Source organism: Grampus griseus, assembly GCF_964374135.1.
Source record: "Grampus griseus genome assembly, chromosome: 7".
NCBI classification, from domain to species: Eukaryota; Metazoa; Chordata; class Mammalia; order Artiodactyla; family Delphinidae; genus Grampus; species Grampus griseus.
Window position 1 is genome coordinate 100,578,840 of NC_139001.1, and position 13,867 is coordinate 100,592,706.

General features: G+C 31.7%; 1 protein-coding gene across 5 annotated transcripts in view; it reads left to right on the top strand.

The window, feature by feature from the left end:
• The window catches only part of DPP10 (dipeptidyl peptidase like 10), a gene marked incomplete at both ends in the record, with an annotated part of 1,290,793 nt that overhangs the window by 1,210,642 nt on the left and 66,284 nt on the right, over positions 1-13,867 (top strand). For all 5 annotated transcript variants that reach the window (XM_082658735.1, XM_082658736.1, XM_082658734.1 and 2 more), the window contains one exon: positions 604-711. In XM_082658735.1, coding sequence (XP_082514861.1) covers positions 604-711 — 108 coding nt within the window. The remainder of the gene's footprint in view (positions 1-603; positions 712-13,867) is intronic.

A 13,867-nucleotide genomic window follows, 5' to 3' on the forward strand; every position in this document is an offset into this window, starting at 1 on the left:
TGTGTTTGTGAAGGGGTGAGCAGTGAGGATGGGAAATTTGAATTAAATTATTTTCAATGGATTCCTTCCAATTTTGCAGCCTTTTCATTTTTGTATTTACAGTAAATTCATGTGTACATCATCAGAAATATATCTTCAATAACTTGAGTTGTTGAGTAAAAGATTTCAGAAAACTATATTAAATATTATATGTTAGAAAATTTTCTAAATTAAAAAAATGATTTTGATAAACTGGTGCAGATGTTAACATTTTCTTTATTTTTGAAAGAAATTTCTAAACACAATCATATCATATGTGAAGATATGAAAGTTCTTTTCTGAACCAATTTAAAAAGTGTCTTCAGTCTAATTGTAAATCATTTCTATCCAGTATGCAAGAAACTTTCCCATCCATCTCATCACTCAAACACACACATATGCCCAATGCATCATTGCGTTCACTTTAAAACATACTGTTATACTTTTATTTTTTAAATAATTCGACAATTTGCCAAACTAAACTTAAATCAATTATTGGTCTATTCCATGCATGTATTAGCAATAGTTGGAAGTACAATTTTCAAATGCCCTTTTGAGATTGTTGCATGTGCTTCTATATTTTAGAATGAGGAGCCCGTGTTTTCTAGAGATGGCAGCAAATTCTTTATGACAGTTCCTGTTAAGCAAGGGGGCCGTGGAGAATATAACCACATAGCTATGTTCCTCGTCCAGGTAAGTGCTGGCTTCTTTCTGTAGTTTGGTTTCATTCCATCATGTTCATGAAAGTCTTTTTCGTGTGGTATTCTGCACCTACAGTTAATACCTGTGAAGTCCAGCCATATATCCAACTCAGGGATGTTTTAGGAAGAGGATCCCCACCCTTAGCCATAAATTCAAGCTGTACACAAAACATTTTCAACACTCAATAAAATTTAGTGAGCTACACATGTGTGCTATGAGTTGAGGGCCTTGGGATATAGAATTTAATAAATGGAAAGTGCCCAACCCCTACTTTCCAAGACCTGAGGAAAATCGAGAGACGATTTTTCATTCAACAAATATATATCATCTATTTGGTACAAGTAATATTTTCAGTGTGTTATAAAAGTTTTAAATACCTGAAGCAGTCTAAATGTCCATCAAAAATTGAATGGTTAGTAAGTTGTAGTGTACCCACACAAGGAAATGCAGGGCAGATTTTAAAAACCAGGATAAAATAGATTTCTTATGTGTTGTCAAAGATAAAATCTGTGTTATGTTTTTATGGACCTTTTGATAAAAAAAGGATAAAAGGTTATTTTTCCTCTACATTTCAAATGAATGTTAACCAGTTTTATACAGTTTTATCTAATTATAAAAAGAATCAGTGAATTCACAATAAGTAATTTAAATATGGCAAGGTTAATGAGTCAATTTGAATCTAATTGACAATAAAAATATTCGTGAGAAATAAAGTTTCCTTCAAAATCAAATAAACAGTCTAGTCTCACAGGTAAATGTTAATTTATAAAGATAAAACATTGTGGATAAATTGGAATCTTTCTTGAGAGTGTTATAAACAAACTAGCCAAGAATCAATTTCATATTTACTAAGTATAGAATAAATATGAATGTGGTAAAAGATCCCTAAGCAACCTGACTACTTTTATGTTCTTAGAACCTTCAAGTCTTGTGCATATTCTCCAATTTTACCATTATCCATATATGTATTTACATTGGGCAGCTCAGTACCTTGAATTTTTTAAATCTGTGTCAGTAGCTTAAGAGGCAACCCTTGTCCAAGATCTGTACTATTAAAGTAATTGTCATGATTTTAACTTTAATTTTAATCAAAGCTGAAATAAATAATTTGACTACACATAATCTCCACAATAGCAATGTAGATTAATTTTCATAGTATATTATTAAATTGGAAAAATAAGTTATAGACTAATATATAATGTGATCTCATTTATGTTTTAAATAAATGAAAGCATTTATATATGAATAAAAATTTTTGGTGATTCTGTACTCAACTATTAAATGATTATATCAGACAGGTGATATTAAGGGAACATATTTTGGTTTTTATGTGAACTGGAGGAAGCTTCACCAGCAAATTGCTTTACCTGATTAACTTTTGCTAGCTAATTATAAACTTTGTTATCATAAATACTGGGGAAATATTTCCGCCAAAAGAATAAATAAAACTTTCCAAATCTCACAATTGACTGTGGTGACATCTTATTGCATTTTTAAATATCAGTATTTATATTCAAGAAGCTGTATAAAAACCCAGGTAGTCAAAATTACATACAAATTGTGACTATTTATAAGATATAGTGAAAGGTAGAGAAAGATGTATAATACATCTATATATATATATATGTATAATTCTGAGATTATCTATCCAACAAAATAAGAACAGAAATGTCTTTTAAAAAGTGTGGGGTTGGCAGAGCAGAGGTAGGAGATGAAGATGTTGGCATGTAGAAATTGAGATATTTATGCACATAACAAAAGTTTTTTTACAAGCCTTGGGAAGAAATACCTTCTGTCGCCCAATCAAACCAGTCTGAAATGCAGTCTAATTCATTATTTCTGAAATGTTCAGAAGAACAACTTCATAGAGCAGATGTGTTTACTTTGTTCCTCTTCCATATGGAGATTATAGCAAAGCTTCCATTGAAGTAGAAAATGTTTTGATCTATTCTGACTACAGTTCAGAGAATTTGTGGTTTGCCTCACTGATAAATAAACATGACTGCATGATTATTTACAGATATTTTGGCAATGTGGCTAAAATTAACTTACTTTGTTAATGAATCAGAGGTCAGTGCTTAGGTAAATAAAATTTATTCTTAAGTTTGTACATACACACAATTTTGAACCTCTTTGCCTCAATTTTTAAATAGCTAACAAAAAAGCTCTTTTATGATTTTTTTATGATTACCGTATTGAGATATATATATATCTCAATTATATATCTCAATATATATCTCAATATATATATCTCAATAGTGTGTATATATATATATATATATATACACACTATAAAAATTTGTAAAATTCTAAACTGAGTAAACTAAACAAAAGATTATAAGGGGCTTCCCTGGTGGTGCAGTGGTTGAGAATCTGCCTGCCAATGCAGGGGACGCGGGTTCAAGCCCTGGTCTGGGAAGATCCCACATGCCGCGGAGCAACTAGGCCCATGCGCCACAACTACTGAGCCTGTGTGTCTGGAGCCTGTGCTCCGTAACAAGACAGGTCATGATAGTGAGAGGCCCGCACACCACGATGAAGAGTGGCCCCTGCTTGCCACAACTAGAGAAAGCCCTCGCACAGAAACGAAGACCCAACACAGCCAAAAATAAATAAATTAAAAAAAAAAAAAAGATTATATAAAATCAGGGACTTCCCTGGTGGTCGTAGCCAAAAAGTAAGAAAAAGAAAAAAGAGTATATAAAATCAAACATAATCTCATCACCCCAGACTTGCACACTGCAAATCAATTGTTGTATATATTTCCAATTTCATTTTACATTAAAAATATATCACTTTTTCTTAAAGTGTGCAATCAAAGCATATATATTGATTTGTAACATTTAAAGAGTAATATCTGAGCATTTTCTCACATCATTTAATTGCATTCTTAATATTTAATATTATTTGTAAATGTGATTTTAATAGCTATTCAACATCCTGTCTAGTAAATATATTATACTGTATTTAAATGAATTAATTTTCATCATCATATTTATTTCTAGTTTTGATACCAAAAATGATCCAGAGATAAATGTTCTTACCACAAATGTATATTTCTAGATGTCAAAAGTTACCTAGGCAAAGCATATGTGTACATATATGTATTTGTTTAGGTTTTGATATGGAATGTGAAACTGGCCCTCCAAAAATGGTGTACTAATTTACCGTCTAAACAGTAGTGCATAGCACCAGTGATGACTTTTTACCCCCTCTTCCTTCCCTTGATACACCAGAGGACTCCACCTAAATTGATGTGCCCAGGGAGTGAGAAATGAGAGGAACAGAGAGCTTGGCAGCCGTCAGGAAGACCACCTTTGCAGTACTTGATGCTTAGCTATATTAGAGAGCTTCCCCATTGACTGCAAATATATTCATCTGTTTGAAGTATCTTACTAAATGAAATTAGTAAATTTTTGCAAACATTTTTCTCTCTTACACAATCAGTAGGTAACCAAAAAACATTAATTAGAGACCAGGCTACAAAATTAGTGTTTCAGGATATTTTCAATATATAGATTGATGGTTGGCCTTACAAATATTTTAGTGGTTTTTTCCCCTCATTTACAAGACTTATGCTTGTTAAAATAATTCCAAAAAATAAAAAATAGGAAAAAATTGTGTGTTCCTCCAGTCTACTTTTAAACATGATTATAATTTTATGTTAAGTACAGTATTTTATCCTATTTGAATTTAAATTTTAAAGCATAATTTTCCCATAGTGCTAAACAATTTTGAAATGCAATTCTTTTGAATATTAATATTTAGTTGACTGGATGTACATAGTTAACCATTGTTGTTCAATGTTTAATTTAGTGGCAATTTACTGCAACTATAGATGTCACTATACATAAAGATTATTTTTATTATGAATTATTTCTTTAGTTGTGGTTAACAGAACTGGAATTCCTGAATCAAAAGTAAAATATTTCTAAACCCATATATACATATATATATATATATATATTTCCAGATACTTTCTATATGAATATGTGAAAACAAAATTTATGAGTACGGTTTATCTACTTTTATATATTCCATTAAAGATAATAATAAAAATAAAAACTGGCTCTTCCAAAAATCTTTATAGCTAAAATAAATTTCCTTCTGAGTAGAGTGTGAAATACGCAGTATTGATATCAGTTTACGTAGTTTCTGAATCAAACAATGATGCGAACCTTTTTTTACAGCAGACCACTTCAGATCACTTCAGATATTTCCCTCTCCCCTTTTCCCCCATAGAATTCTTTATGTAGACTTCTAACTCCTGAATTCCCATATTTGGAACCATAATATCCTATATCTTACAATGTAAGTTGCAGTCAAGAGAAAGGTTTTTGTCAAATACATGGCCGCCTTTTTCCCCTCTAATATGGGATAAGCAGAGTTTCAGTCATGTTAAGTGGTTCAGATTTATAAGCATAAGCAATTGCCCTGTTATCTTCCAAAACTGTGTTAAATGAAAATTTATATATATTGGTGAATTCATTCACTTTTTCTATCCAGCAATACAAAGTTTTGCTTATGAGAGCTGATGATTTCACTTGGAACAATTTTAAATGCCATTATTCATTACAAATACTGTAGAAAATAGCATGCCCCCAATCCACAATTCTGTCACCCAATCAACCCAGTACAATTTTTTCATTACATTTCACTGCTGTATCTGATTAGGACATTGTCTGAAAACAATTAGTTCACCTCACATGATGAATAGACAGTAAATTAAAGCATGCTATTTTTAAGCACTGCAATATTTCCATTATTTAGAAGCTGTAAAAGTTAAACAGAATTTACTGTAAGAAATTTGAATGAACAGTGTATAATCAGGTGAAAAGCACATGCATCATTAAACTTTTACTGATACCAATATGTTTCCAACTTATAAACAGATACATAAAATTCATATTGAACTTGCTGAGTAAGATAAAATCTCTGCCAATCCAAGGAGAGGTGCCTGAGGTCTAATGTCCCAAATAAAAACACTTTATTTCCTAGATTTTCAGCTCTTTTGAAAATGAATGAAATTACTAGTTTTATTGCTGCCCTTATAAAATTAAAAGTGAAATATGAGTTCAATTTAAAGTATATTGCCATGTTGCCCTTGTCAAAATTCCACAATGGTTTCATATTGATAATCAGTGTTTCTCTTCTACTAAGTGAATATAATGGAGCTGGTGGCACAGAAAGAAAGAATTATTTCTGTGAAGTAAAATGAGTATTCTTTCCTGCTTTGTTAAATTACCTTTCCTGTGATTATATTTCTGCTGAAGGTGGATGGAAAATTAATTGAGGTGGTACAGACTAGTCAAGTCCCTTGATATTTATTTTGAATTTACTGTATAGTCATCTACCATGTTCTGATTAGTATTGGAACTATTTACCTAGAGTCCAGATCAAACGTAATATGCTATTATTAGAAAATAGCTTACAAGTCTTATAACTATGTAACTATACAAGATCGTCTATGCTATTACATGTAAAATGGAGTGAAACTTATTCCCCAGCCCAGAGTTGCCCTGGTAGATATAAAGCAAGCAGAGAAATTACAGATGTTTGAAGTAAAGTCCAAAGGTTGTGAGGTTGTTATCATGGCTTCCAACAAGAGATCTTTTACTTCTACACTTAGAAACATATTTTGATCCGAGATGCATCATTGGATGTGTAATTTTTATTTTCTGTACACTGTATTCAAACATTTTTCAAAGCATTGGATTTTTGCTCATGATCACTTTTAATATGGCCACTCTTCCATCCTTAAAACACACACACACACACACACACACACCAAAATTCTCTGAAAAACAGAGAACATATAAGCAATCTAGAAATCTGTGAACAAAATGCATCTCCAGATATGTACAAATATTGATCAAAGTTTCTTTACTTTTTAATGTTTTGAGATTTTGTTCCTCTTGAAATTAGATGCACTAAAACCTGAGATCTTAGTCCTGTCCTTGGTCCATTCAAAACAGCATCTGAAAATGAGTAAGTAGGACTATCTACTGTGTTGGTGTCCTGTGGGAATTTGGCAATAAAATATATGGCTTCAGAACTCCATGCCAGCCTTCAGGCTGTGCCTGTCTCAAATCTCAGAACTTTGGTTTCATCTTTGCATTTATACTTTTATTCAGCAAGTACTTGTAAAGTGCCAGAATGCATCAGACAGCATATGAAGAAGTTAAAATAAAGAAGTCACATGCTTGTTGTTGTCCTTGAGCAGCTAGAAGTCGAGAGCGCTCCCTTTAAGAATAAGGAATAGATGGTTTAGAAAGATGCTGAAATACAGATGTGTACCAATAAGTCACTTATTGTTTTTTTGAAGGAAGATTCTAATACTACATATACATTATGGAATGACCTTTTAGTTTCTGCTTCCAGTAGTATAAGAAAGTAGATATTTAATAAAACTCTCCCACATCAAAAATCCTAGATTCTAGATATATTTATACCAAAAATGCATCTGAAGTACTATTTAGCTGATAGATTACACTCTCTGAAAACAATGCAATTGAATTAGAAGTGAATAACAACAATTATAACTTTTAAAAAGCGGTATGTTTGAAAATAAAATATAATTTTTACATTTTTCATGGGTTAAATTACATATATCTATTATTTGTTATTTTATAATATAATTATACTATATTTATACATATATATTCAAATGTAGAAGAAGGACATGAGAAACTCAGTAGTAGAATTTAATGAAATAGAAAGTAAAGATAAAATAAAGGGGTTTAGCCAAATAAACAGTTGGTTCTTTGAAAAAAAATAATTCACACTAGAATGTATAACAAACTTAATTTAAAAAGAGGACAAGCCCCCAAAGTATAAATAATAGAAAGAAGGCATAACTGCAAATTTTAAAATATTTTTTTAAATGCTATGTATAGCCGATGTCAACAAATTTGAAAGCTTGAGTAAAATAGATAAATTCTAGAAAAAAGAAATACCAGGTCTGAGTTAAGAAACAGACAACCTGAATTGTCCCATAATATCGAGGAAATGGAATCAGTGTCTTAAAATGTATTCAAATCAGGCACAGGAAGTTTTTTAAAGGTGGATTCTACCAAATATTCAAAAGCCTTAGAAATTTAAAAATAAAGAACTTCTTTAAGCTGACAAAGGCATTAATCAAAAGCTTAGATAATATAACATAATCTATAGTGGAAAATTAGTACATTTCTTTTAAAAATAAGCACTGAGAAAATGAATCAGAATGAAGTAACTTGAATATGCACAAAACCAAAGATGACAATTTTTAAAAATTACCACCCAAGAAAGTAAAACAAGAAAAAAAACTTGATAGAGAGAGGCATCTCTTAGAATATTGTCGGTAAAAGAAAAGGTGAAAACTAGTGGTAGAAATTAAGAACTCTACAGAAAAAAAATATTATCCACTCCTAATGGTGTCTCATTAGGGTGCTTCTAGGGATACTAGTTCTTAGGGAACTGTTAATAGCACTCCTTAGAAACACTGCTCCTTTAGAATTCAAGGGAGTCACCTTATCCTTCACCATTCTTAAGCATCTATATCCTGGAAAATCCAAGATACTTATAAAGAGCAAAATATGGTTGGCAATAGATTTACAAAATTACTATATGAGGAAAACAAAGTAGAATAAAATTTTTCCAATACATAAAGACACTTTTCCTGAAGAAAAACAATGATGAGGCAGAAGAATTCTATAAAACAATACTCCAAAAAGAATGACTATTATTATCAAAAAGAATGAATTATTATCATTAAATAAGCATATGTAGACATAAAATTATCAAGTGAGAAATTCAAAACCTAGAAAAGGCCTCATAAAGTAGAAATAAAGTTGTAAACCAAAAAGTGACAGATTTCAGGAAGGAAATGGAAAAGATAATACAAAATAATAACAGAAATAATTAATTGAAAGATGACCACTGGTAAATAGATATTTCTGAAAATATACTAATGGATAGCAAGAAGACCCATAAAAACAGCCAATAGAAAGAAAGAAAGTAGAAGGGATCTGATTTAAGTTAGGTAAGACAAGGAAATAAGATCCACCTGATACTTAATTGGCTTTTTTGTGTGTGTGTGGTATGCGGGCCTCTCACTGTTGTGGCCTCTCCCGTTGCAGAGCACAGGCTCCAGACACACAGGCTCAGTGGCCGTGGCTCACGGGCCTAGCCGCTCCACGGCATGTGAGATCTTCCCGGACGGGGGCACGAACCTGTGTCCCCTGCATCGGCAGGCAGACTCTCAACCACTGCGCCACCAGGGAAGCCCCTTAATTGGCATTTTTATAGAAGATAAGCAAAACATTGGAAGAGAGGTAACATTTAAACCCATAATCCAATGACAAACCAGAACAACAAAAAAAATGTTCTAGAAATACAGAGTATCTTTGGAGGGGGGTAGTGGTGGAAAAATATTATTAAAGGTATTAATATAAAGATGACATGTAAAGTTAAAATAAAACCTAACACTGGATTTCAAAACACTAAACAGACTACAAAAAGACTGCCTACAAAAAACTCATTAAACATAATATTCAAAATAAACGTATAAAATATGATAGAGTTTTTAGAAGGGTATCAGTCATACCAATAAATGTAAATTGGCCTAACTTATGTCCTAAAATTTTAAAAATATTTTTTAAATTGGCTCATGAAACAGAATCCAGTTCAATATTTTATGCAAAATATACATCTTAAACAAAATGATTCGGAAAGGCTAAAATCCTGATATAACAAACAAGAAGAGCTGCTTTCATGTTCCAAAGCATTAAGACCACCAAAAGAAGATGCTTTATAATGTTCAAGGCCACAAATCACAAGGAAGATATAATAGTCAATTGTCTGTATCTATGCCCCAGATAGATGGCTACCTTTATAAAACAGAAATGCCAGAAACTACTTAATATGTGGAAACCTTATTGTACCATTCATTCTCAGTTCAAACTGATTCACGTGGACAAAAAATTAAGTAAGGTTATAGATATAGCATATATAATGTGTGTATTTATGTTTGAACACATCTAAACAAGAGATATTATATATCTGTTTCAAATGTATGTGGAACTTTGTCAAAAGTTGAACATTCATCAGGTCATCCATCTAAAAAGCTCAGTAAGTTCTACAAATTAGAAATTAAATAAAAGCATGCTATAATCACAAAGTAATATGCCTAGAAATCAATAATATATTTTAACAGGTTTTCCAACTAAGTAATTTTTAAAGTAAATCTAATTAAACAATTTACTGGAGAATTCAAGTCAAAATTCCAAAATTTATAAAATAATAATAAGAAAAAGAATGGCAACACTTTATATCAGAATAAGTTGTCAGAATAAAAATCATAACTTAGCAAACATAAAAATGAAGATGGAAGAATGAAATAAGTTGAATTTCCAACTTAAATAGAAAATTATCAGCAAAATGCAGCATACATTAGAAAAGTGGGAATGATTAAATTTGAAGCAGAAATGAAGTAGTTTATAAATAGAAAAATGTAGAACTAATAAGTGAAAAAATAATGTTTACCCTTTGAAAACGTGTGCGCGCGCGCACACACACACACACACACACACACACACGAGACAAGACACATGCTCATCCAATCAAAGAAAAAGAGGGAGAAAGCAAACTGGTATAAAATTAGAAATGGCTAATGGGAAATAAACAAAGGGCATTTGAATAAATCGTAAGAGACTATTTTGCAGAACTCTATGTCAATTCGTTTGAAAATTTAGATGAAATGAAAAATTTCATGAAGAAATACACTTCGAACTGTCCCCAGGAGAGATGCAGAGCTTAACTGATTAATGACGTAGAAGAAGCAGAATGTTATCAAAGAACTACACCACAAGTGAGCACCAGGCCCACATGATTTCATAAAAGGATCTTATTAGACTTTCAAAGGCAATGCCAATAAAATTTAAATTGTCTATAGAATAGGTTTTCCTTGTAGTTGCCTTTTACAAAATTTAATACCACTTTCTGGTTAATATACATACACATATACATATACATATATATATATATACACACACACACATATATATATATGTGTGTATATATATATATAGGAATTGGGGATAATTTCTTAAAGTGATAAAACATGTATACCTCAGCCCAAAAGCCAATCTCGTGTCATTCCCATCAAGGTCAGGAGCAAGGGAGGATGCACACTATCTCCACTATTATGTAAAATGATTTTGGAGGTATTAGTTAATGAGACAAGAATAAACAACCAGCTGTAAGATTTGGAAAAAGCATTTAGTGAGACAGCAGGATAGATATTTAGCATACAGAAATCAATAACTTTCATATTTGCAAACAATAATCAATTAGAAGGTATAATGGAAGAGAGAGGCCTTTAGACAATAGCAGCAAAATATAAAATACTTAGTAATAAATATGAAAATGAAATTATATGAAATGTACAAAACCCATATGAGGACAACATTGAAACATTCTGGAAAGACATAAAGTAGACTTGAACAAATGGAAAAATATCTATGTTCTTCTAAAAAATAACTGAAGATCATAAGATCAGTATTAATTATAAAATTAATAGTCTCCCAATAAGATATTCCAGTAAGTTTTTATTTGCTTGAACTAGATATGCTTATTTTTAAGCTTCTTTGGGAAAATAAAAATGTAGTATTATCTAGGGAAATCCTGAAAATAAGAACAATGAGTGGGTGTGAGTCCTAAATAATATGGATGTTAAAAAAAATGTATAACTAAAATGTGTGGTATTGGGACGTGACTTAACAGAGATAAATGTATAGTATAGACAGTACAAAAATAGACTCAGGTACATATGGAAATTTAATATATAATAAAGGTGGCATTTCAAACCACTGAAAAAATTAAGTTTTTATAAAATCATTTTAGGAAAACTCAATATCCCTTAGGAAAAAGATAAAAGTAGTTCCAGTCTACCACCCTAACTCTAAAATGACAAAGCTCTAACTTTAAAAATTAAATCTTACCTGTAATAGGAGAAAACATCAGTAAATTCTTTGTAACCTTAGTTTGAAGAAAGCCTTTAAACTATGCATCATCACTTAGAAGTAATATAAGAATATGTTGGTAAACTTGATTTTATAAAGAACAGAAAAAAAATTGGAGAAAAATGCTATCATAACCAATGTCAACACAAAATGACAAACCAGGAGAATATATTTGCAGCATATACCTCACATAAATGGATATAAAGACACAAAGAGCTCCTAAAAAATAAATAACACCAGAATACAAAGGAATCTGATCGAATAGATAACAGAGACAAACATTAGCAGAGAGTTAGATAAAACAATTATGCAAATGGATTATTATATATTATACATTATATGTATATATATATATATATAAGCATTTGTACATATATAGATAAATATAGATGCTCAACTTTTCTTCCAAGCAAAATGCAAGTTGAAAATACACTAATATACCTGTCACAAGTTGAGTGTCACAGGAAGCCAACTGTGAAAGAAAGATTAGCCTGCAGGCCAGTTATTACAGAGATCAATAACTCTGGAAAGGAGGAAAAGAAAGCAACATTGTGCAGAAGAATTTGAGTGGCAGAGCCATCTCAATGAAGGTTTCAGCTAACCCCACAGAGAGTTCTGCACTGGGAGAGCCCTTCAGAGAAGTCCCAAGTTAGAGCAAGAGGGCTGGGCTTCTATATCCCAATATTGATCAGGTTGTCCTTTCGAGGGCTGTTGAAAAGAGGTATGATCTTGGGTGAGGCCATTTTCTTCAGTTCAGGCCGTCTCCAGACTGACAGCTGAGGGCCTTCTTCCAGCAGGACTTCTAGCCACTGGAGAGGTAGGTCCTTCCTTCTAGAAGGGAGTTCTGGTTAGTGTATCATAGCGTCTACCACAGCAACACTTCTCACTTGTCAGATTAGCAAAAATTCAAACAATGAACAGCGTGTTCTGTAACATGTTCATGGGAAGACTGTACTTTCAGGGATCATTTCTGTAGGAAAACAGGCACCTTATACATTACTGGTAGATGTGCAGAATGGTACTTTCCCTATGGAGGAAAATATCCTGAAGATATTTCCCTACACATTAAACCACAAACAAACATATACACAGGGTTAATCAATAAAGCATTATTTGAGATAATAATCACTATAGATTATTTGCATTATTGGAGGCTAGTTGAATGAAGTATGGTACATCCACACAGGCAGAACTATTTAAGAATTAAAAAGAAGATGATATATAACAATTGATATAGAGCACATCCCACAATCTCTCTAATTTGTACATATATATGTAATTAGATTAGCATTTACATTTATAGTAATAAAATATTAATTTTTTAATTATAAAAATCTACCCCCAGAAAAGAAGCATAAATAAGAACCAAATGAAGAAAAGTTTTTTCTATGTGATGAGAATGGGGTGAGATCAAGACTTCTGTCAATGTATATATCCACATATTTATACTTTATTTTTGACCATGTACATATTTTAAAATAAAAAGAATGAGGACATTAAAGCTTAAATTGAAATACTAAGAGAAGATAATACACCTAAAATGTAAATCAAACTGATATGAATTTTAATTGAGGTGTGACTACGAACGCACACATACACCTACACACACAGAACATATGGACATCTGGCTGGCTGCCTATCTATCTCCTCTGAAAAGGTCCAGAACTAATAACATTAGAGTAGTAATGAGCACACCTAAGCCCAGATCTTGATATCTAAATATCATAATCCAGTAGAAAATATGCCTTGGAGAAATTATTGATTATGGATATGGGAGATAAGAAGCGATCTTAGAACATCTTACTGTGCAGAAAACAAGGAAGTGCTCTAAAACTAACATAATCATTTCCAAAGAATAGAGGGGTTAGCTTGAAGGGGTCCCACTAACTAAAGTTTGTCAATTTCAGCATCATGAAGAATGATAACAACAACAACAAAATAACAGTAATGGAATGTAACACATCAGATTAAAAATGTTTATAATAGTATGAGGAAGAGGGAGATAAAGAGAGTGAACACACGTGAGGGGAAAAAGTAGGGAAAGTTCTTTTTACAGAAGAATACCACCTAATAAATATAGAATGGATGTTAGAGTTAGAAAATCACTTCCAAATGATAATTTCTTCAGGGAAAGGTCATGAATGGAT